This window comes from Hemicordylus capensis, chromosome 1 (genome assembly GCF_027244095.1).
Source record: "Hemicordylus capensis ecotype Gifberg chromosome 1, rHemCap1.1.pri, whole genome shotgun sequence".
In the NCBI taxonomy this organism is placed as follows: Eukaryota; Metazoa; Chordata; class Lepidosauria; order Squamata; family Cordylidae; genus Hemicordylus; species Hemicordylus capensis.
The window spans coordinates 443452801-443479180 of NC_069657.1; the positions used below are offsets into that span (position 1 = coordinate 443452801).

General features: G+C 44.4%; 1 protein-coding gene across 2 annotated transcripts in view; it reads right to left on the reverse strand.

The window, feature by feature from the left end:
- The window catches only part of EFEMP1 (EGF containing fibulin extracellular matrix protein 1), a 100552-nt gene that overhangs the window by 40492 nt on the left and 33680 nt on the right, over positions 1–26380 (reverse strand). For both annotated transcript variants that reach the window (XM_053246415.1, XM_053246404.1), the window contains exons 4-5: positions 23819–23867; positions 21302–21541 (exon numbers count right to left, since the gene is read on the reverse strand). In XM_053246415.1, coding sequence (XP_053102390.1) covers positions 21302–21541; positions 23819–23867 — 289 coding nt within the window. The remainder of the gene's footprint in view (positions 1–21301; positions 21542–23818; positions 23868–26380) is intronic.

A 26380-nucleotide genomic window follows, 5' to 3' on the forward strand; every position in this document is an offset into this window, starting at 1 on the left:
GGATATTTTCCTGACAACAGAGAAAGCTAATCAGAGCAACTCTGAAGCCTTCGGAACAAGGGTCATAGGGACATAGGAAGTTGACTTATATAAAGTCAGACCACTGGCCCACCTAGCTCAGTATTGTCTTCTAGGGATGTGCATGAAATGGATTTTGTGTTTTGTTTTGAGCTCAAAATGAAACACAAAACAGTCGAAACATTTCGTCAAAACAGTAGTCAAGCCGGCTGTCTCGACAAAACAACTCGAACCGTGACAAGTGTTCTGGCCATAGGGAACAATGGGAAAACTCAAGACACCCCATTGTTTCCCATGGGTAGCTCCTAGGGACACCAGAGTGGCTTGTGTGGTAGGGCCTCATGGGTGCTAGCTTCTGATCTCCATTGTTCCCTATGGCCAGAACAAGCTGTACTCACAGAATGCACACACAGGTTTTGCATTGCAATTTGCAATGCATTTTGCAATCCTGCCTTGAAAAACTCTGCAGGAGCAGATAGTAAAAGGAAATCTGTCCCTCCTAACCCAGAACACATATTTCAAACACAGTCCAAAGGTGGCCAAAAAGGAATCATTGACCCAGAATCTACTGCCAGCCACAGTGCCTGTGCTGCAGTAACATCATTGGCACAAGTTGCTCTCACACACACAATTATGACTCCTTATGTTACTTTCTAGCAACAGCTGCCACTGCAGCATGCTTAGCAGCAGCATAGCCATATGCTCAACTAGAACAATTCCAGTCACATTTTGACTGAGTACACCTTGCAATGCAGACTGCAGAGCAGATCAGAGAGTGAGTGAAGCACAAGTTAGTCTTGAGGCCAGACAAGGAGCTCATCACAGCAATCACCAAGAAATATTACACACACACACTTCACAAAGGGAGCTGCCACTGTCCATTTATTGCCACAACACTATCTCACAAACAAACCACATCACAACCAAAGGAAGGCAGACATCCAGGTTCTGCCTTTGTCAATCTGAGATCCAACAAAACCAGATAGCCATAGCTGCAATAGCACAGCATACTATACTCGGTGCTGAGAAAACAAACAAACAAACAAACAAACAAACAAACAAACAAACAAACAAACAAACAAAATCAAACCTTTCTTGAATCCTTCCTCCTTTCCTGATGTATCCTCTTCAAAAGAGGCACAATATAAGGGCTATCTCTACCTCCCAGTCACTTTGAACACATTTTGAACTCCCTCCTTTGGTGTCCCCTCCCCCTCCCCCCAGCCAATGGAGATACAGTTCCCATGCCAACACTTGATTTGTATAACAAGCCAACCAATCAGCAAGGAGATTGCAAGCCAATCAGAAGCCAGTGCCAGAACACCAATCAGCAAGGAAAAAAACATGCCTCTGAAATGGCACTCAAGGCATCAAAACATCTCAAATAGAAATGGGATTGCTTTTTTCCGAGCTCAAAACAGGCCCTTTATTTGTTTTGAGCTCGAATCACTCGAAATGGCCCATTTTGACGTTGAAATGTTTTGCACATTCTTACTAAATACAACTCAGCATACATACATATGCACAAAACCATTGCCTTTGAGCTCTGTAATTTTGTTGACATGGGCACATGGTAGAATAAACTGGTTGCCAACAAAAACAAACACACACACATACACACACATTATTGCTCAACAGATTTCAAAGACCTATGACAGAGCAGGTGAGATCAGTAGGAAAGTGCACTAAGCTAATAAGACAGCTCTAAAAGAGTATCTTGGAGCTATTTGATGAAACAGAACTAGACTTGGAAAAAATAATTGCCAATGCATTAATTAGTATTGAGAATATTTCAGAGAATTATTCTATCCATTATATTAAATGCATTGGACAATATTCTTTTCTAAATAGCCACACTGCCTATAAAAACTCATGCCACAAGAAACCTAGCTGGTGCCACATGTTTTCGCAACAGCAAATACACAGTGACTCTTCTGTCTCATGTTGAGATCCTTCACAAATGTGATCTGACTGTTTTGCAGTGGTGAGCATGAACGGTCCCCTTTGCTAAGCAGGGTCTGCCTTGATTTGGATTGGATGGGAGACTACGAGGTCATTCTAATCACATGTGTACCAGGGCTAGTGCATCCCTACCTGGATAGCCTGGCTTCTTAACCTGGGCTAAAAGTGAGGCAGGAGGATGCATATATGTGTATCCTACCTCACTACCAGGTCTTGTGAGTGGGCGGGCTGCCAGCAGCTCCTTTCGGGTTGCCAGCGGTCATACTTATCATAGAGTCGGGGGGAAGGAGCAACCTGGCCTCTGTGCTCTTCGTGCACCGCACTCTTCATGCCATGCATTGCAGGCTTCTTGGAGGCCAGATGTCCTCCCCCTGGCTCTCCCTTGCCATGCCGCCTCAGTGCTTGTGTGGGCGCGTGAGCTACAGAGCTCTGGTTGGGCTCCAGATCGTGTAGGGCAGGCATCCCCAAACTGCAGCCCTCCAGATGTTGTTGAACTACAACTCCCAGCATCCCTAGACACAATTTTTTGTGGCCGGGTATGCTGGTAGTTCAGCAATATCTGGAGGGCTGCAGTTTGGGGATGCCTGGTGTAGGGGGAAGACAGGTAAGCTTCTGCATTTCACCTCTAGCCCTCCCTGGCCCCAAAGAATTGGTTGTAAGAATGACCCCTATGTGTGAGCACTGTTTGCTTAAGACATTCCCATTAGAAACTGGGGCCATAGCTCAGTGGTAGTGCATCTGCTTTGCATACAGAAGGTCCCAGGCATGTAGATCCCTGGCATCTACAGGCAGAACAGGGACAGATTTCTGCTTGAAATCCTGGAGAGCCACTGCCAGTTAGTGTAGACCAGGGGTATGCAACTTAGCTCTCCAGCTTTTGTGGAATTATATCTTCCATCATCCCCTGGATGCGAAAGCTGGACTTTGAAGAAGCAAGATAGAAAAGGTATTGACACTTCTGAACTTTGATGCTGGAGAAGACTTTCGAGGATACCATGGACAGCCAGGAAAACAAACAAATGGATCATAGAACAAATCAATCCAGAATTTTCACTCCAGGCACAAATGACCAGGCTCATACTATCATTCTTTGGACACATTATGTGAACACCCAGCTCCCTTGAGAAGTCCATAATGCTGGGAAAAGTTGAAGGAAAGAGATATTATTTCCTTCAACTTTTCCCAGCATTATGGACTTCTCAAGGGAGCTGGGTCTTCACATAATGGTACCAAAGTATGATAGTATGATTGAGGTATGAATGCATGATTGAAGAGGATGATTGAAGAGGATGATTGAAGAGGATGACTAGCAGCAAGGTGGATGGACTTGATTAAGACAGCAATGAATGCACCACTGAGAGACCTTCAAGGCCAAGTGAAGACAGATCATCCTGGAGAGAATCCATCTATGTGGCCGCTAAGAGTCGACACCAACTTGACAGCACTCGATCAATCAATCAAAGGATGATAGGAGCTGTAGTTCAACAACAGCTGGAAAGCCAAATTTGCCTACCCCTGGTATAGGCAATATGAGCTAGATCAGGTCTGCTCAACTTAGGATCCCCAGCTGGTTTTGGATGACAACTCCCCAAATCCCCAGCCACAGTGGCCAATAGCCAGGGATTATGAGAGTTGTAGGCCAACATCTGCAGGAGAGCTGGTTGAGGAGCCCTGAGTCTGACTTGGTATGCATATAAGGCAGCTCCCTATGTTCCTATGCATGCTCATGCACATACACACAACTGGAAGCCACTTCCCCTTCATGTGATGGGGTGGGGTCATAGCTAAGTAGTAGAAAATATGCTTTGTAAGTAAAAGATCTGAGATTCCCTGTGATCTCCAGTTAAAAGATCACGAAGAACAAAACAGTGCAAGGCCCTTGCTTGAGACCTTGGAAAGCTGCTGCCAGCCAGAGTGGACAGTACTGAACTAGATGGAGAAATGAACTGACTTGATAAAAGCCAAATTCACATGTTCATATGATCTCATGTTGCCGAGGAGTATGCATGCATGCATGCATACATACATGAATGCATGAACCATGTGCACAAGTGTCAGATCGGTGGTTGCCCTGCCCAGGTGAATGATGTTCAGCCTGTTCTAGATGGGGTTGTACTCCCCCTGAAGGACCTGGTTCACAGTCTGGGGCGCTAATCAATCTAGCACTGTTGCTAGAGGCTTGAGTGGACTCTGTGGCTTGGAGTGGCTTTTATCAGCTTTGGCTGATATGCCAACTGCCACTGTACTGGTTAGAGAAAGCTTGGCCACAGTTACTCATGCTCTGGTAACCTCTTGATTAGATTACTGCAATACGTTGTATGTAAGGCTGCCTTTAAAAATGGTCCAAAAACTGCAGTTGGAAAATAGGACTGCAAGATTATTAATTGAGACCGAGTGCTTTGATCAGATTACACCAGAGCTTCATCAGCTGTACTGGTTCCCAGTCCATTTCTGGATCCAATTTAAAGTGCTGGTTTTAACCTTTAATTAATAATAATAACAACAACAACAACAACAGAAGGAATAGAACTGCCCAATGGAAGCAACATCAAGAACCTGGAAGAGAAACAACCTTACAAATACTTGGGCATTCTCCAGGCTGATAACATCGCACACACTGAAGTTAAAAGAAAAATTGGAAGTGAATACATCAGGAGAGTTAGAAAAATCCTCAAGTCCAAACTCAATGGCAGGAACACCATACAAGCCATAAACACCTGGGCTATACCTGTTATCAGATACACTGCAGAAATAATAGACTGGACCCAGGCAGAGCTAGAGATGCTGGATCGTAAGACCAGGAAACTCCTGACCATCAATCATGCTCTGCACCCCCACAGTGATGTCGATAGGCTATACCTCCCTCGCAGCTCAGGTGGAAGAGGAATGCTGCAAGTCCATCAAACAGTAGAGGAGGAGAAAAGAGGCCTTGAAGAATATATAAGGGACAGTGAAGAAGATGCACTTCAAATGGTCAATAATGCGAAACTATTCAACACCAATGAAAGAAAGCAGGCCTACAAGAAAGAACAAGTCAAGAACCGAGCAGAAAAATGGAAAAATAAGCCACTGCATGGTCAATATTTGCACAATATAAGTGGAAAATCAGACAACACCAAGACCTGGCAATGGCTTAAGAATGGCAACTTGAAGAAAAAAACAGAGGGTTTAATACTGGCTGCGCAAGAACAGGCACTAAGAACAAATGCAATAAGAGCAAAAGTCAAAAAATCCACAACAAACAGCAAGTGCCGCCTTTGTAAAGAAGCAGATGAAACCGTAGACCACCTAATCAGCTGTTGTAAAAAGATCACGCAGACTGACTACAAACAAAGGCAAGACAAGGTAGCAGGGATGATACACTAGAACATCTGCAAAAAATACAAGCTACCTGTAGCCAAAAATTGGTGGGACCATAAAATTGAAAAAGTAGAAGAAAATGAAGATGTAAAAATATTATGGGACTTCTGACTACAAACAGACAAACATCTGCCACACAATACACCAGATATGACTGTAGTTGAGAAGAAAGAAAAACAAGTTAAAATAATCGACATAGCAATACCAGGGGATAGCAGAATAGAAGAAAAAGAAATAGAAAAAATCACCAAATAAAAAGATCTACAAATTGAAATTGAAAGGCTGTGGCAGAAAAAGACCAAAATAATCCCAGTGGTAATTAGCGCCCTGGGTGCAGTTCCAAAAGACCTTGAAGAGCACCTCAACACCATAGGGGCCACAGAAATCACCATCAGCCAATTACAAAAAGCAGCTTTACTGGGAAGAGCCTATATTCTGCAACGATATCTATAACAATTGACAATAAAATTCTGGCATCCCACATCCTTGGGAAGGACTCGATGTCTGGATAAAACAAACCAGTCAATAACACCTGTCTGACTGTGTAAACAAGAAATAATAGAAACAACTAATAATTAATAAAAAGCAGAAGAGGGCAACCAAGATGATCGGGGCCTAGAGCACCTTTCTTATGAGGCAAGACTACAATACTTGGGGCTTTTTAGTTTAGAAAAAAGACGACTGTGGGGAGACATGATGGCGGTTTATAAAATCATGCATGGTGTGGAGAAAGTGGACAGAAAGAAATTCTTCTCCCTCTCCCATAACACTAGAACCAGGGGTCATCTCATGAAATTGATTGCTGGGAAATCTAGGACCAACAAACAGAAGTACTTTTTCACACAACGCATAATCCACTTGTGGAATTCTCTGCCACAAGATGTGGTGACAGCCAACAACCTGGATGGCTTTAAGAAGGGTTTGGATAACTTCGTGGAGGAGAGTTCTATCTAGTCGGAGGGCTGTGGGCCACCTCCAGCCTCAAAGGCAGGATGCCTCTGAGTACCAGTTGCAGGGGAGTAACAGCAGGAGAGAGGCATGCCCTCACTTCTTGCCTGTGGGTTTCCCATAGGCATCTGGTGGGCCACTGTGCAAAACAGGATGCTGGACTAGATGGGCTTTGGGCCTGATCCATCAGGGTTGTTCTTATGTTCTTATTTGTTAGTCGTCCCATAACACATTGTTCTCTTTAAAGCCCTAAATGGCTTGGGTCCAGGTTACCTGAGAAGAGCGCCTTGCCCCATATGTCTCGACTCGGACCTTAAGACCTTCTTTGGAGGCCCTGCTCCGAGTACCCCTGCCAAACAAGGTGAGGTGGGTGGCTACCAGGGAGAGGGCCTTTTTGGTGGTTGCACCCTGCTTATGGAATACAGCCTCTGCAGTGAGGTTCACCTGGCACCATAACTTTGTTATTTTAGACACCGGATGAAGACCTTTCTGTTCACTCAAGCTTTTAAAAATTGATTTTCAAAAGATTTTTTTAAACAACAAATTTTAAAAAATTGTTTTGTTTTGTTTTGTATTTTTGGGGCTGTGTTGTGATTTGATGTGTTATATGTTTTTATTGGATGTTTCAATGTTGTGTTGTGAGCCGCCCTGAGAACAATTTTTTGTGGGGCGGCTAACACATTTTATTAATTATTATCTTCATCATCACCACCACCATCATCAGGGTTGAACTGTAGGCAGCCAGTGAGTAGAAACCATGAATCACACAGGCATGTTAAGCCAAGAGCCAGAGTCAGGAAAGATGATCATATTCCAGGCAAAGTCCCAGCTCTGGATGGAAACTTGAGAACATACACAGGACAAGGGTTAAAGACTCACAGCCAATTAGGTTCAGTATGCTGTGGAGGCTGGAGTGTTGGACTTAGATGGGGAAGATGAGACCATAGCTCAGTGGCAGAGCATCTGCTTTGCATAAAGAAGGTTCCAGGTTCACTCCCTCATCACCAGATGGGGCTGGGAAACACCTTGGAGAGCTGATGCCAGTCAATGTAGACAATACTGAGTTTGTTGGACCAATGGTCTAACTTGGTATAAGGCAGCTTCCTGTGTTCCTAAGACCTGGGTTCAAGTTCCCGACCAGGCCCAAAGCTTGCTGGGCAACCTTGAGACAGACACTCTAGCTCATCCTACCCTACCTCACAGGGTTGTTGTGAGAATAAAAATGGGGCCTATGTTCACCATCCTGAGCTCATCAGAGGAAGGGAAGGATTAAGATAAAATAATAATGGCTACCATACAGAGGCGGGTCTCATGATCAGTGAGACCTGCTTTGAAGGGGTTTGAGGGGAAAGGGTTTGCGTCTCCCCACAGACAATCAGCAAGCCCTGCCTAGGCGGCCAGATTGGCCATCCACACGACTGCCGGTGGGGGCTGGGGAGTTCGGGGGCCGCGTGTCCCCTGGAAGCTCCAGCATGCCTTGCGCGAGCGTGCAGAGCATGCTGGAGAGACCCACCGAGCCGGGAGGCTGCTTTTTAGCCTCCCGGTCGGGGGTCTCCTTGTGAGTTCCCATGGTGCGGAGCCACGCAGCAGCAGCAGCACACAATTTGTTAACCCTGGTTTGTGGAGCGCTTGCTCTGCTAACCTGGGCTAAGGGGAGGGCTTCTCAAGCAGGTTAGTCACTTGTAAACCACCGGGCTCGCCTGCAAGCCCAGTGGTTTACACTAGCAGCAAAAATCAAGCTAGGCTCTCCTCATTGTCTAACTGTGGGTTGACATGCCCAAAGAAGAAGCATCCCAACTGCAGAGAGCTTCCACATCACCAACTGTGCAAGGGAGTGGGTGGGATTTATGGATCTCTCCTTCCCCAGAAATGTCCACCTGAAAATATATCCCCGAGGGCAGCGTAATGACATCATCCAGTAATAAAATACAGTGATGATGATTACTACTAGTAAGGATCCCTTGCAGATGTATCCCCACATGTCTATAAAGATGGGCTTCCATACCACACTCAACAGTGTCCACTCCCAGAGGTGCTCTTACCCCTGGATTCTGGGCCCTGGTCCACGGCCTCCACACACTCTGGGGCCACCCAAATCCACTTTAGTCTGTCCAGGGTGCTGTGGTCACTGTGCCTCTGGCTTGCTCTGTGCTGGGCAGCCGAGTGTGATTGTGACCTGCGCCGGGTGCTTTAGAGATAGAGTGGGGAGTGGAGAAAGAAATGCATGGAATGGGGATATGTTAAGTTGCATGTTGAAATGCTTCTGCTAATGCATATTCGCATAAATAGACCTGTTTTATATTCTTATATTCTTGTGAGTTCAGTTACTGTTTGTGCCCTCAAGAACCCATGTACTTCAAATACTGCACGTGTCACTGTTAGGGGTGTGCAAACTGGTTAAAATCCGAACCGGTTCTACATTGAACCGGTTCAGTTCGAAGGTTTGGAGTCCAGCCAAACCACCTCTGGTTACGCAAGGTCCCACTGAGCAGGTGCGGCGACCTCCAAAATGTCCGCCACGGCAGGGATTAGGCCTGGAAAGGGACCAAAGACACCTGAAGTGGGTGATTTTTAGGAAAAGGAAGACCGATGGGGGGAAGGGAGACCCTCCACGGTCTCCCTGCCACCTTGGAGAAGCCCCCCCAGAGAGGGGAAGGTAAAAAAATTGTCAATTGAACCCCCCTGAACCGAACAGGGGATAGTGGTTCGAAGGAGGTCAAATCCAAACTGGCCAGGTGTGGCTTGAGTTTGTTTCGAACTTGAATGGAACCGGGCCAGGTGGTTTTGTTCATACCCCTAGTCACTGTGTGTGTGTGTGTGTGTGTGTGTGTGTGTGTGTGTGTGTGTGTGTGTGTGTAGGGGGATGATGTGGGGAGTGGGGGGCTCCAAAGACCTTTTGGTCCAGGCTCCAAAATTACCTAGGCGCACTTCTGTCTGCTCCTCCAATTCGAAGGGTGGGATGTCTTCAAGCATTACTACCATGCTTAAAGACATAAAAGGAATTGCAAGATGAAACAAGTAGATAAGATTAAGCTGTGGTCCTTTATTGGGATGATATGTGGAGGAAATATGTGGATGCTGTATGCCTGTCAATAACCAGTTTATGATCGAAGCCACCGCAAGTCTTCAATACTCTCTCCTCACAACGAAAAGTGACCTTGTAAAGTTGCCACAGGATTTTCTACCAGTCAGGGAAGTGAGGAATGCCACACAGTAGAGTTAATTTATTGGTAGTTTTGATAGAAAATCAGTTGTCAGGCTGGCATGCAAGCTGGGCTCTGGATACAGTTTTGCAAAACTGTTGACAACTTGGCCTCTCCTTGAGTTATATAATTTATAGGCGCCTATAAGATGTTGATTCCACTAGTGAATGCTGGGAATTCCACATATGCCCTGCATCAGGGCCACAAGAATGTTCTACTTTTTAAATAACAGCTGCACAGTTTCCATCCTTTCTATAAATTGCCATCTGAAATTTTCCAAATCCAGTGTTCTGGAATTAAAGCATATGTGGGTGTGGGGAAGTAACCTGCCTAGAGAGCAGAAGGCTGTTGGTTCAAATACCTGCAATATAGGAGTTTCCCATATCAGAATATGGGAAACTCCTATATTGGGCAGCAGAGATTTAGGGAGATGATGAAAGGCATCATCTCATACTGCAAGGGAGATGGCAATGGTAAACCCTTCCTGTATTCTACCAAGGAAACCACAATGCTATGTAGTCTCTAGAAGCCAACACTGACTCAACGGCACAAACAATGGGTGTACACATACCTACCCAGACATGTACAGTAGCCTTTATTAGAGTGAACATGGAAAACACTAGGCACATGGAGATGTGCAACATGCTTTAGGTATAAGTTATCATCCAGTACATCTGCAAGAAAGGGGGGGCAGTTTACTCTCTGTCAGCTTAATGTGCAGATTCAACCAGGCTAAGAAGAAACAGAATCCAATACTAGCATACAAACAGCCTGATCACAGTTGTACTTAGCATTTAGGAACATAGGAATATAGGAAGCTGCCATATACTGAGTCAGACAATTGGTCTCTCTAGCTCAGTATTGTCTTCACAGACTGGCAGCAGCTTCTCCAAGGTTGCAGGCAGGAATCTCTCTCAGTCCTATCTTGGAGATGCCAGGGAGGGAACTTGGAACCTTCTGCTCTTCCCAGAACGGCTCCATCCCCTGAGGGGAATATCTTACAGTGCTCACACTTCTAGTCTCCCATTCATATGCAACCAGGGCAGACCCTGCTTAGCTAAGGGGACAAGTCATGCTTGCTACCACAAGACCAACTCTCCTCTTTGGCTTGCACACTGAAGGACTCCCTGGCATGACTCCTGCCTGCAACCTTAGAGAAGCCTCTGCCAGTCTGTGTAGACAATACTGAGCTAGATGGACCTATGGTCTGACTCAGTATATGGCAGCTTCCTATGTTCGATGCTCTGCCACGGAGCCACAGCCCCATCCCACAGGTTCCATCTTTCACAGGTCTCAATAGACCTGTGAAGTGGTACAGCCTGAAAAAGGTTGCACCACATGCAAATTCTACAGGTTTAAATTCGCTCTTAATGGCCAGGAATCGGATTTTAATATCGATAAAGGTTTAATCTTATCATCTGCAAAGATTTCAACATTGACACGGCTTTATTTTATCGCCGGCTCCAAGCTTTTGAAATGGCCAATTACAAATTTAACACAAACTTAGCTTTGTTTTTCAGTTGCTAACTGGATAGCGATGAGATCTGGAATTTTCTTTTTCCTTGCCAGCTTTACTTTTCTTAATCATCCCAACTGAACAATTTCCCTCCTGGCTACAGGTTTGCACATGAAATACACTAATGATCTTGAAATATAAATTTCATCACTGTGGAGAGCTGACTAATTTGTTTTGACAGATCAGGAATGCCAGGAACTTTCTTTTTGGTGGGAAAAAGTGTTTTTCCTCTCCAGTTATGTAGAATAGATGGGAATAGATTCATACACTGACAATCTATGAAAAGCGACCAAAGCCGTGGTCAAACAAATATAGCTACACCTGTATGAATGTAGTTTTAGGGTCAAAGAAGAGATCTGTATCTTTTCCCCTTGGACCAAATAGTAGCATCTGCAATGGGGTGGAGGTGGGATTTTAATGAAGAATAACAGCTTGTGACGGTGTGTGTGTGTGTGTGTGTCTTGGGGGTGGTGGTGGTGGTGTTGGTGGTAAGGGAGGGAGAATTCACCCCACTCCCAGCACAGCAGTTCCAATAGGATTTGGGTTCTTTGCAATTAACTGTAAAAGCAAACACAGAGATCTTGCTCTCCTGCATCACATCTAGCTGTAACTTCAGCACCAAAACAGATGAGATGTGGAAGGGATGTAAACTGTTTCTTGGTTTTTTATTACTGAAATCTGGCTTGCGGGGTGGGCTGGGGAATTCTGATCAGAGCAGTGGCCGGTGAGAGGGGCAGGGAAGGCATGCTTAGTCCAAACACGCCACTGCGCAGAGAGAAAAGGAGCTGCAAATTTTGAATGGAAAGCAATCGATACACACCTCCCTGCTCCAATTACATTCACAAACACACCACTGTATTTCAGTTACCTGCCCCCCACCCCCGCCAACAGGATCAGCAATGAGCCGGGGTGGATTCACAACGGAGCAGCCATGTGCAAAGAACATGGGCCACCAAGTGGGGCCAGGGGGTGGAGAGCTCCTATGTACCTCCTGGTGCTAATCGAGCTCTCCTCCATAGTCCTCCACCCACCCACCAATCGTCCCTGCAGCCCCCGCTTGGCCACTCACCCACTGCCGCCATAGGCTTCTGTCCACTCTCTCTAAAGTAAAGTAAAATTGTGCTGTCAAGTTGGTGTCGACTCCTGGCGCCCACAGAGCCCTGTGGTTTTCTTTGGTAGAATACAGGAGGGGTTTACCATTGCCTCCTCCAGCACAGTATGAGATGATGCCTTTCAGCATCTTCCTATATTGCTGCTGCCCGATATTCTTCCCATAGTCTTGGGAAACGTACCTTCGGGGATTCGAACCAGCAGCAACCTCTTGCTCCCTAGGCAAGTTACTTCCTCACTGCACCATTAGGTGGCTCCACTCTCTCTGCTCAATGCACAATTTTATATACCTCTAACATGTCTCCCCATAGCCACCTCTTTTCCAAACTAAAAAGCCCTTGGAACTCCCTTGGAACCCACTACACAAAAGAACGTCACAGTAGCAGTCCAACGGAAGTTCCATAAACTGGATGGGAGTGGAGACTGGTAGTCAAGCATGTAGCAGGATACAATCCATGCCCCATTGGCTGCATTCGACTTCAGGAGCAAGCAGCTGTTGAGACCTTGGAGCCAGTGTTCCCTCTAGCAGGGATTCCCAGATGTCATGGACTACAATTCCCAGAATCCCCAGCTGCAAAGGCTTTTGCCTGGGGATTCCGGGAGTTGTAGTCCACAACATCTAGGAATCCTGGTTAGAGGGAACACTGCTTGGAACTCTATTATGTTTGTCCTGGGAGCTCTGGGTGGTGTGAATAGTTCTCCCCTGTCCATTTTAGCCTCACAACAACCCCGTGAGGTAGTTTAGGCAGAGAATGAATGACTAGCCCAAGGTCATCAACTGCGCATCATACTTTGATCTGAACTTGACACTTCGTAGTACTCTTAACCTAATAACTGCTTCACAAAGGCTCTCTGGAGTTCAACATACTTAGGAACATAGGAAGCTGCCATATACTGATTCAGACCATTGGTCTATCTAGCTCAGTCTTGTCTACACTGACTGGCAGTGGCTTCTCCAAGGTTGCAGGCAGGAGTCTCTCTCAGCCCTATCTTGGAGATGCTGCCAGGGAGGGAACTTGGAACCTAGATGCTCTTCTCAGAGCGGCTCCATCCCCTCAGGGGAATATCTTACAGTGCTCACATGTGGTCTCCCATTCAAATACAACCAGGGCAGACCCTGCTTAGCTAAGGGGAAAAGTCATGCTTGCTACCACAAGACCAGCTTCACACAAATTCTCCTAGCAATCCTTACAATAAGGATTGCAAGGTAGGTGAGAATCAAGCAAATAACTTAATTAAGGAAGTTTAGCAAAATAAGCAAGTGGCAGCGGCAGAGGGAATGTCCCTTCCAAGGTCTATAGCTGCTTCAAGTCAGATCTGGCTTACGGCAGAGGCAAAGGGTTAAAGTCTACCACCATTTCCACTGTGGTCCCAGTCTACAGGGGCCCCCATTTATCTGCTGTTTAGTTAAGAAAGAGCAGACATGTTAATGTCAAGCACATGCTTTATGTAACATGTCATCTGAACCTTAAAAGGAAGATGCACAAATTTCCCCGTAGACTTTACAGCAGAGACACAAATGCCCAAGTCACTTTCACATATTATTTATGGTTTCCTCCTCCTATAACTACAGTTCCCAAGGTTCTCTAGGTATGACTATTAAACCAGTTTAAGTTTTAGTCAGATAGGCCCTAATTCGGCAATAGTGTCTTTTTAGGACTAAAACCCCCAACTTCATTAAGAGACCTTTAATAGTGTTATGGGTAGAAAGGCCTCTTGAGCCCTCAAGAACATTTTAGCCCGTTAGCACTCTCATTGACAAAAATAAGTGTCTAACACATGTTATTTTCCCTGATGTCTTTTTTTGAGCTTCAAAGACAGACATCTTGCTGCCTAATTATACATAACAAAAATCGGATATCTCCCCACTATACTTATGACAAGAGAACCCACTTTTACTTTGGTTCGAGATCAACAACATGGCAGCAAATAAAACACAAAAATGTTAATTAGTATATAAGCTATTTTATAATCACCACATGGAAGCCAAGCTTCCCAATCACTCTGTAATTTGAAAATCCCTTTTGTATTTTTAGTTCAGTCAAAACATACATTGAATAAGGTAGAGGGGAACTCTTCAGGATTACAGCATGCTTCTTTAACATACCTTTCCAGAACGCACAATAATTTTCTACGTATACATTCTAATTACTAAATCATTAATCAGTGACAAGCCACCTCTAAAGAATTGTTTGGGATGATGGTACCCTTTTATGACTTGATACACACAAACCTGTATTTTTAAGTAATGGACTACAAACTATCTGCAGCTTGTCATCTATAAGCCTCCCACTGGCTGAGCTGCTGTGATGTCAAATAATGTTCAACATGGTAAATGCACAGGGTGAATGCATCTGCCATAGCATACTGACTAGCATGAAACTTTTCTGAAGAATATGGTCAGTTTGTAACAGAATAACCACCTTAAGTGGCGCAGCGGGGAAATGCTTGACTAACAATCTGAACGTTGCCAGTTCGAATCCCTGCTGCTACTATATCAGGCAGCAGCGATATAGGAAGATGTTGAAATGCATCATCTCATACTGCACTGGAGGAGGCAATGGTAAACCTCTTCTGTATACTACCAAAGAAAACCACAGGGCTCTGTGGGTGCCAGGAGTCAAAATTGACTTGACATCACACTTTACCTTTACAGGGCTAAAGGATAGTAGGGTAGAAGGTAAGGGCACAGGAAGGAAGTGATAGAAACTGTTCCTTTCCACATTCAAGGAACTAAAAGCAAGTGATTACAGACTCACACTTCATTCTAAGAGCTTTGCTGAGCCATCAGCAGCAGCTTAATTGAGCCTGGAAGGTGTCAGAAAACCAGGCCAATTGCTGAAGCCCTGAGGCAATGTACTGTCTGCTCAATCTGTGAAGAGGCAGATTACTGCATTCTGAATCAAGTGATGCTTCTCATCATTCATCAAGAGCTGTTCCACATGAAGCATTGTAGCAGCGGGGAAGTAACTTGCCTAGGGAGCAAGAGGTTGCTGGTTTGAATCCACACTGGGGAAACACCTAGATTGGACAGCAGCGATATAGGAAGATGCTGAAAGGCATCATCTCAAACTGCGCGGGAGATGGCAATGGTAAACCCCTCCTGTATTCTACTAAAGAAAACCCCAGGGCTCTGTGGGCGCCAGGAGTTGAAATCAACTTGACAGCACAACTTTACTTTACTTTAGTCTTGAGCACTTGATTAAGAATAAAATCAGTGACAGCCTGTGAAGGAATGAGGCTTGAATCTCCTATTCGGTGTTAGATTTCTAGACTGCATATGTAATTGCTTGCTCCCTTCCTATATTCTGCATTAAAAAGCTGTGCAGAGGTCAAATGGTCATAGCTCCTGTTCTACAGTTAGTTTGGGAGGGGAAAGGGTTTTACTGGTTAACCTTTGGCATGAAGAGAGGGTCTGATTTGATTTTTAAAATAATGGAGGGAACTTGAGTTGTCCTGATTGGTTGTTTAGAAAAATTTGGAGGGGGGAAAAGAGAATAAAAGGAGGCTTGCCTGCAGCAGAGAGTTCAAGTTGGAGTCTTGGAGAGCCAGGAGAGAAGAGCTGCTGAAATAAAGAGCTGAGAAACCATGGGAAAGTTAAGCTGAAAACTCTTTTTGAGATCTGAATCCCCCTCAAAATAGCTGGAGGAATAGTCTGGAATTGAACCTCCAGTATTGGAAAGGAAGAGCTAGACCTGAAGCTGAGTAAGAGAAAAAGCCAGGCTTGCTGCAGATGCTGATTAGAGGTGATTATAAGAAAACTCCTGGTAAGATTCTGGGTTAAGGCACAGTATTAGGTGCAGGTTAGACTGGATGTGTTTTTCTCCTATTTTATTTGTTCCTTTATGCTCATATGGCTGATGTTTCTTTGTACTCCTTTCCTACCTAACTCTGAATGAAACAGAGGTTTGGAAGGCTGTTTCAGTAGACTCAGCCAGAGAAAATAGAAAAGTCTATTTGGTGGCAACGGTGAAGCTTAAAATGATGGGACTGGTTGAGACTGAGCTGAAATGCAGCCAGTCTAGTTCGACAGACTGCCCATTTCAAAAGATTAAAACAACAAGAGGGACAGTTACCTCAGTCTGGAGTCTCATGTATGCTCCAATGTAGATATGGAGCTCCTGAGTGCATGGACTGCTCCATTCATTTCAATAAAGGGATTTATGCAAGATCCAGATGCCCCAAGCAATATGCTTACAAATTTGCTCCCTTGGGAGGAGCTCTTATGGGACCTAATTTAATCCACCATGTATCCACTCCCACACTCATACGGAATCAATATATCAGGGTGTATTAATTTTGGTTTCCGTTCTGTCTAACCAATCCACCTATATGCTTTAACCATGCAGCATGTATTGCATCGAAACAAGGGACTGAATATCTTTATTATTAAAACAGAAGGCCCTTTGTACTCCAAGAGGAATACAACAGGATGTCCATGTCATAGGTATTCATTAAGGGGGAAAAAACCATAATTTCTCAACCTCAATAAAATGAAATATGAAAACAAGATCCAGTTTTGCTGGAGTCTGAATGAAAATATCCTACATCTGTAGGCAATCAGAAGAAGCTGGATGACATGTTCAATTAAGAGAATCAGAAAATAGGCTTGAGCGTGACTGTATATGTACGTCAGATATTCCCTAGACAGCCTATAGCTGCTTATCCTGTGAATTAAGTACTTTTAACAGCAATTAAGTTAATTCACAACGGAGCTGTAAAATATGAATATCTTTTGCAAGCTGTTTGCATCACTGCAATGCATTAAACACAGCAGTTTCGTGCTCATTTTGCTCCAAATTTCTTTGCTTTCACATTATATAATGGCTTCATCCACCTATTCTACTAAATGGATGCCACCAATGTTAAACACACATTTCATGGTGGGAAATGCAAATATGCTCCACATAATTTTGTATCTCCCCACCACCACCACCAGTTCTATACCATATACTTCCAATAGGAAAGAAATATCAAGCAAGCAAACAAGTGATAAAATGCTCAAGAGGTGCAACATTTGGGTTTTGCCCAGACCACAAAGTGCCTGTCTGAACAATAATGTCTTTAATAGGCTTTCCTCACCCTCTCCCTGCTCAAGCATTTCATTTAGAGATGTACATATCAGACAGTATAAAAATGATAAATAAATTTAAAAACTCATCTCAAACCTTCTTACTCAGAAGATCATATAAGCATGGGCTTTCTTATTTTAAAACAGACATTAAAATCAAAACCATCACACATTATTTCCAGATAATGCTCAGGCTATTTGTTTGTTTAATATACTTTAATCCTCTGCTCTTCAATTCTGGGATTCCCAAGGCACTTACAACATATCTGAAAATCATATAATAGAACGAATAAATAAAACAAAATTACTAACACAGAGAAGCAACAACTCAATAATGCAGAATTAAGACCATAATAAAAGGCTGGGAGATTAAAAATGTTTTCAGTGAGCACCAACAAGATGTTCTATTCAGAGAACAGAATTCCAAAACCAGAGCACCATCACAAAGAAGGTCCCATTTTTGTTCATCTCGTTTCCAACAGCAGAAATACAGAAAAGGGTCCAAGGTACATTTCAATGCATGGGCAAGATCTTGTGGAGTGTGGCAGTTCTGTTAGGCTTTGAAAGTCTTGATCCAGATGCCCCTGGGGGTCAGGCACTGACCTTCTCTACTCTGTGCTCTGATAGAAGGAACTACAAGCAGTCCATGTTGGTATATGAAACCCATGGACAAGCATCTTTTTAGGCCAAAGAGTCCGCTGATCCTGGAGAACCAATCCCATTCAGGATTTCATTTGCTCATGGAGCCTCTTTCACACTACTGATGTCAACATTATGATAATGTGGAACAGGAAGTGGAAGAGAGGCATTTGCAATTCAAATACCTTTAAAAATTAACATTAAAATTTTAATGTTTTAATTTGTGGATGATTTTTAAATTGTTACTGTTTTAAGTGTCTGTGTATATTTTAACTTGTTTTATGCTATCATTAACCGCCCAGAGACAAAAGTTTAGGGCGGTGTACAAATGTGATTAAATAAATAAAATAAAATAAAATGTGCATTCCACCCAAAGTAGGTTTTCCATTTATGTTACAAAGTGGTTTAGGCAAGAAGCACCTTAGTATGTATTCACACCATAGGCCTAAACCAATTAAAAGTCATTCTCTGGATCCAGGCAACCTTGGGTAGGGATATTTAACAGGATCCTCAGCATCTCCACCAAATAACTCACACTAACTGATAACTCACAGATAAGAGCATCTCACAGTTCTCTGGAGGAAGCCATGGCAGTTGGTATAAAAACAATATATGCTTGTAGGATCGGACAGACACTCAACCTCATGGCTCACAGACTTTGGAAGGAAAATATGGAAGAGGACAAACTTGCACTCCTTGTGGAGTGGCAGAGTCTATTGTGAGCCATCTTGAAAGTCAGACCTCTGAGGAACTGAATATAACATGTGGGAATATGGAGCTGGATTGTTCCGGTGGTCCATTTAGCCCAGTTCTGACTGGTAGTGACCCTCTGGGGTCTTGGGTGAGATTTCTCTTGCTCCTACTGCTATGGGTTCTTGTTTGGGAATGTTGGGAATTGCGTTGGCACCTTCTGCATGCAGAACATGTGCTCCACGAAAGAGCTGTGCCCCCCACCCTTCTGCTACTTTGGATCTGACCTTTCAGTTTGTAGATCTGCACAGAGATCCAGTTTGAAGTTTGCTGTTGTTTAAGAAAGAACAACAACTAGCTAATGAACAACATGCATCTGAGTGTACATCCACCACTCCCCAGGCCAAAATTCCCAGGATATTAGCAATGGTAATTTTTCTAACACAATCAGGAACATGGCTTGCAACACTGTTATAAACTCTGGAGGCTGTTTCCCATTGTATTGTTTGTATAAATAGTTTACTTTAACATCTGTTCCTTCGGCGTATATCATTTTTGTGAAAGAAAAAACCTGGAGCCAAATTCCACTTTTGATTCATAAACACTTGTCTAAGGCAAGCTGATGGGGGGGTCCAAGCACACGTCAGCAAACCCATCTTCCAAAACTCAGGCTATTCATTATTTTCATTCTCTGGTCTCAGCAACAACAAAAATTAAAAAAAGGAGGGAGGGAGGGAGGGAGATAAAAAGCCTTCCCCATCTAATTATATTAAATAGTGGTTAAGTGGCTATAATTAAGACAAGCTGTATTAAATAGTTGTAGTTCTTTTCTTGGCATTCAGACAGGCCGCACCAACCTCATTTACTGACAAACAAGTCACTCTCAAATTAAGTTACCATTAATGGACACTCTGGTGAGTTTATTTTATGAATCAGAATTTAAGCATGTTGGAAGAAATCCTTACTCTAGAAAACTCACTGCCAAAACACCCATTGACTTCCATGAATCTCAAGCTTATGCCTTAACCATCTGATTCACAAGGACAGAACTCAGTGCATTTCATGTTCAGTCACCAACATATTGCCACACAATAAGGCTGTTCACACGAGCAGCCCTACCCAGGCTTGGGCAACCCTTCCTGAGTAGGGCTGCTCGTGTGAAGTGTGCTGCTCCACAGGGAAGCCCAGGAATTACCCCAGGGCTATTACCCAGCTAGAAGGGCGCGAGTGCATGTGAATGCTCGGGTGGCCTGCTTGAAGAAGAATCCCTCAGTGCAAAGTGTGCCTCATGCAGTGCATTGTGGGATCCCTGGAGGCTGGGCAGCATTTCCCTGGTCTCTAGAATGCAGTGCCGTTCGTCGCAGTGGCAACTGTGTAATTGGCGGTGGGGCATCAGGATTGTGTGGAGGATGGTAGCCCTCCCTAACCACCAGGGACTTCGGCCATGTGAACGACTTTAATATAGGGCTGGCCTAGGCAACTTCTGACCCACCACCCATGTCTAATAGTTTACAAGGAGCTTTTCCGAATGGCAATTGAATGCCCCTTCACTACACTTAAGACCTGGGGGCGGCGAGGGGGAGTTTATACCAAGGAACCATTTACAGTGATATCAGGACAGGAGCAGAATTAATTCATGCAGCCAATGACAGTATTCTGCTCTGTTCCTGATGATTTGCAGTTACTGCAAATTATATGCATCCTAAAAATGTAGCATTTTGGTACAGTGCTCAAAATGGCTTAACATTTAGGCACTTTCTGCCGCAGTAAAGATGCAGTCTGGAAAAGCTCCAGGGGCTTGATTAAACGTCCTAGTTTTGCTGTGCGCCCAGGACTGCAAAAATAATATAATGCTAAGCTACATGTTGTTGTTTGTTTATTAAAAATACGTACAACCTGCCCTTTCATTTATATAAGTGCACATGGCATGTGCAAAGCTGGTTACTTTATATAAGTGCACACCAAACAATTAAAAGCAGTTTTTAAATGTTTCAGCTTCTTTAAGAAAATCATCCTTTCAAGCTCCCCTTTCTGGTCCACTTTCTCAGGTTTGGTTGGCAGTGACCAGAAAGAGGGTTTTTTTCAGTGGTGCCGCCACAACCATGGAATGTTCTCCCTGGAGAGATCTGCCAAGTCCCTGGCCTCATTCAAGAGGGCTGTAAAAACTCTGCTGTTCCACAAGGCTTTGGGGCTGATTTTGTTTTTAGTCTGCCGCTTTCAATCTGATTTGGCTTTTATCATTTGTGTGCTGTAGTGTGTTTAACTGAGTATCTTAATGCAATTTTGTGGTGCACGTGTGTGTGTGCACTCCTTTTTTTCGAAACAGCCGGATTCTGCAAGCGGAATAGGTTGACTTTTGCTGAATTAAATGCATAATAATTGACATTTGGCAAAATTATCAGACTTAATGGGTGGACCTTGGGGTAGGGAAGAGTAAACAGGCTTCTCTTTATCCCCTTTATAAGAACAGAAACATGGCTGCCTGGGACAAATAAAGATTTTTGAATATTCTCATCTAGGGACCACAGTTACATTTCTACATTTCTGATGCCCAAGATTTGTTCACCTCTGCATTACCATGCAAACTACTCACCACTACTCCAACAATCATCCCTGTCTTTTGCATTACCTCCTCTCGTATATTTGTATGTCCCTCAGCCTTCCCCCCTCCCCCCTGCCACTTTGGCCCCCTAAACTAAATAGCCTGATGGTTAAATTCACATCTGCTGGTTTTCCAGTTTTTCTTAAAGGGGTGTAAAATTCAGTGCAAGGTGACTTCCTTACCTTGGCACACATTATGGTCACTTGCCTCAAAACCAGATGCACACTGGATCAGATCGGGAGGAGTTCGCCGAATGATGGGATTGCCATTTCGGCCACCTGCAGTGTCAGTGGCTGTTGCTTCTTGACCATTGTTCATAATTATCTGAGCACTCTTGGGAAGGCAGAGGTATCCTCCAAAGTGGTTAACGCACTTCATCCCACCTTTACAAGCATCATTCACAATTTCACATTCGTTGATATCTGCAGTTAGCAACAACACAAAGATGAACATCAGAAACAGAACCTTCTAGGGATTCTGTGGATATCTGAGATGTTCCGAGAATATTATCATCATAATATAATTGATAATATTATTTTAAAAGGGGAGGTGGAGGAGGATGGGACTAAATGCACAAAATGTCCACATCTGCGATGAACCAATGCCTATGAACAGAGACCATGATGTGCAATTAAGCCAATGATACATAACAGGCATGCAGTGTAAAAGACACTAATTTTGAACTGCACTGTGAAAATCCCATATCTGTGTCTTTGGGATAAATTTCCCAAACATATGCTGCAAATGCGTGGGAAGGTAAAACAACTACTGATATTTCCACACCTGTGGAAATAAAGGGATAGGTCTTGGAAACCCTTGCAAGATTTCTGGTCATCTTTGGGGGAATAAAGGGGAGGGGAATTCCTACAGACAGTTTCTCCAGCATAAGAAGGTCCCTGAACATTAGAACAGCCCTGCTGGATCAGGCCCAAGGCCTATCTAGTCCAGCATCCTGTTTCACCCAGTGGCCCATCAGATGCCCCCGAGAAGCCCACAGGCAAGAGGTGAGGGCATGCCCTCTTTCTTGCTGCTAGTCTCCTGCAACTGGTATTTAAAGTCATCTTGCTTCTGAGGCTGTAGGTAGCCTATAGCCACCAGACTATTGATAGACCTGACCTCAATGAATTGGGCTATGCCCCTTTTATAGCTATCCAAGCTAGTGGCCAATACCACATCTCATGGCAGAAAATTCCACAGAATAATGTGATGTGTGAAAAAGTACTTCCTTTTGTCAGTCTTAAACTTTCCGGAATTTTGTTTCATGGGATGACCCCCGGTTCTAGCATTGAGAGAGGGAGAAATTTTTCTCTCTGTCCACTCTCTCTACTCCATGCATAATTTTATACATCTCTATCATGTCTCCCTGTAGTCACCTCTTTTCCAAACTAAAACCCCCCAGATGCTGTAGCCTTGCCTCATAAGGAAGGTGCTCCAGGTCCAGATTATTTTGGTTGCCCTCTTCTGCACCTTCTCCAATTCTACAATGTCCTTCTTAAGATATGGTGACCAGAAATGTATGTAGTACTCCAAATGTGGCCATACCATATATTTGTATAAGGGCATTAGATTATAAGCATTTTTATTTTCAACCCCAACTAAATTTTGTTATTCTCATTCAGCATTCTGTTTCCCACAATAACCCACCACCTTTCACTCTGGGAAGCCCACAAACAGGAGATGAAGGCTCTGGCTGTAGCTCCCCTGCACCTCGTATTCAGAGGTTTCCTGCCTCTGAACCTGGTATCAAGACTAGTAGCCATGCATAGTATCAAGATTAGTGGCCATCAAGACTAGTAGCCATCGATAGACTTCTCCTCCATGAATGTGTCTAATGCCCTATTAAAGCTATATAAGCTAGTGTCCATCACTGTGCCTTGGAACAGTGAATTCCACAAGGTACTGTCTCATGATGAACTCCTTCCCTCTGCCTATCCTGAATTTCCTGCAAATAGGTTTCACTGGATGACCCTGAAACCAACGGGTCACCAGCTGTGCCAGAGTTGGGATGCTGGTTTTCTGTTCAGCATGCACACTTTGGGGTTTTATTGCTGGGTTTCATTCCTGCAGGGGGCAATCCTGTGCATGGACTGCCCTCATGCTACTGGGGCTCACGTGACCAAAGGAGTTAACAAAACAGGAAGTGATGCAGGTCACCCACGGGGGAGAACAGAGGGCACTGCCTTCTGCAGAGTCATGCCATTCATCCCATATCATTCAGTTTGTCTACACCAGGGATTCTCAACGTTGGGTCCCCAGATGTTTTTGGACTTCAACTCCCATAATCCCCAACCCAAGGCCACTGGGGCTGGAGGTTATGGGAGTTGAAATCCAAGAACATCTGGGGACCCAACGTTGAGAATCCCTGGTCTACACTGTCTGGCAGTAGTTCTCTAGAGCTTCAGAGGTTATTTCCCAGCTTTACCAGGGGTTGAACCTGAGACTTTCAGCATGCAAGGCACATGTGCTGTCACCGGGTTATGACTCTAGTCTTCTGAGCAAAATGGGCATGATGGATATGACTCTCATGCACAAGGTTTGTGTGTATGGCCATGCTTTCTCCATAAAGAATTTCCAGCGAGGAGCATATGGAGCAAATGCCCACTATGCTGATGAACCTCTGGGTAGATCAGGGCCGGGGTCCCCAGTACTTCCGGCAGAGATAAACACAACAATGAGCAACTGGCAATGGTTGGCCGTACCTTTGCACCGCTGCAGGACGGGATCCCATTCGTAGCCATCTGTACATTGCTGCAGGTAAAACAAAGAAAATCAAGTAAAACGACCACAACACAGGGAACATATTGATGCATGGATCAATATATTTTCTGACCCAAAAGAAGAGCCATGCTAAATCATACCAAGGGTTCAGTACCTGCTTCCCACAGCGGCCAGTCAGATGCCTCCTGGAAACCCATGAGCAGAGCTTGAAAGCAATAGCTTGTCTCCTGCTGTTGCTTCCTGGCAGCTAGTATTCACTGGTATACAGCCCCTGAACATGGAGGTTCCGCACGGCCACCGTGACTAGTAGCCATGAGTCAGTGAAAACCTATCCTCCATGAATTTGTCTCATCCTCCTTTGAAGCAATCTAAGCTAGTAGCCATGAAGACATGCCATGGTAGTTAATTCTATAAAATAAATTGTGTGAAGAAGTACTTTCTTTTGTCTGACTTGAATCTCCTGCCAATGCACATACTGCTGCTCTATTGGGTTGTTGCCATTTTTCTGAAGGGTCCACGGAAGTGCGAAGCAAGTCCAGCCCCCACACGATGTGCCCCATAGCCCCGCCCCATGCTCTCTGCAAGTACATGAGAGGAGAGAGATTTGGGAAGAGGTCCTTCTGATGATTGGGAATGCTGAGTGCTCTGTGTTCCCAATCACAGAGAGGTTCATTCCCTCACCATGACGCCTGGCTTTTCAGGCAAACTCTGTAATGGACCATGTGGAGGGTGGGGCTACAGAGCACAATGACATTGTATGGGGGAGTGGGGGCTTGCTGAGACACTGCTGCTGTCCTTGTATCTGGGATCATCACAGTGTCTGAATGCAGGCGGCTGTTGCCCAATCAATGTTGATCTTTTTAAAATATTATGTTACTTATATATCCCTCGCTTACATGGAGCTCCCAGCGACATCCCACCAGAGGGACATAGGAAGCTGCCTTATGTTGAGTCAGATCCTTGGTCCATCTAGCTCAGTATTGTCTACACAGGCTGGCAGCAGCTTCTCCCAAGGTTGCAGGCAGGAGTGTCTCTCAGCCCTGCGATAGAACCTCCTTTCGAGGAGGTCCCAGAAAGAAACCTTCAAGGAAACGGGACGGAATGGGTGCCCCCATACTAGGGAATTGGAATGTTCCCCTTCTCGTAATCAGGTTAGTAAACCTGTATGTCATTTATGCAATGCTCCTGCATAGGAATAGGGAGGGAAGACGCGACCAAGAGGTTCACGCAGATGAGACAGTAAATCTCTTCTGGAAAAGTTTGTATGGTTATGTGCAAAGAGACAAGTGTATCTCTTCTAAACAGCAATGGGACAAATTGTGGAAATGGACGTCGGACTTAACCCCCCCGATTACCTGATGTGCCTTGAAATCCCCCACCCCCAAGTTACAGTACTACCTGCATAGACTTCATAATCTTGTGGGTTTCCAAATCCTTGTGTGTAAATTTTTGTAGATATATCATGTACAAACAACCACTTTGTATATAATTGTGCTTTGGCAACATACTGTATGCTTTGGTAGTTTGTTGGTTCAATAAAAAAAAAAAAACTTGTCCTAAAAAATATAAAAAATCTTGTCCTATCTTGAGGGTGCCAGGGAGGGAACTTGGAATCTTCTGCATGCAAGAATGCAGGTGCTCTTCCTAGAGTGGCCTCATACCCTAAGGAGAATATCTTAAAGTGCTCAGATGTATTCTCCCATTCAAATGCAAACCAGGGCAGACCATGCTTAGCAAGGGGGCAATTCATCCTTGCTACCACATGACCAGCTCTCCTCTCATCCAGACCAGCTCTCCTCTCATCCAATCCACATCTATTTAACACCAGAAATACTCCAGCATTGAATGTTCCCTGGTTATTCACTGGAACCATATGTATGTTTATAAAGATAATGTTCAATCTTTCCTTTCCATAAAATAGCAACCGACACACTTTCTCTAATTCAAAACACTTTTTCACTGCAGCAGCTAGGATCACCATACTGTATGGGGGGAGCGCGCGATGTTTTAGGCTGCAGCTTGATTGCTTGATAGGGGGAATTCATCTTACAGTGCATCAACATTGCTTGATAGGGGGAATATCTTACAGTGCTCACACATGTAGTCTCCCATTCAAATGCAACCAGGGTAGACCCTGCTTAGTAAAGGGGACAATTCATGCTTGCTACCACAAGGCCAGATCTCCTCTCCTCTCCTCTCCTCTCCTCTCCTCTCCTCTCCTCTCCTATGTTCCTGCCACTGCTGCTGTTTCTGTGCCATCTGAACCTGCCAGTATTGGTTGGAGAATGCTGGTAATCCACCTCACCCCAGCTCCATCAAGGTGACTTCAGATGTCTGGTTCCAACGGTCATGCTGAGGTGAGTTACCAACATTCTCCACCTGACACTGGTGGGTTAAGATGTCACGGGAACTGGTGGCGGTAGCGGGAGTGCGTGCTCGGTGGGAACCGGCACTCTTCCATACTTACTTGCTGCTATGTGTGAAGCAGGCCTAAAAACCTTTATAATCAAGTAAAAAGACATCATCAGCAACCAGTCGGCAAG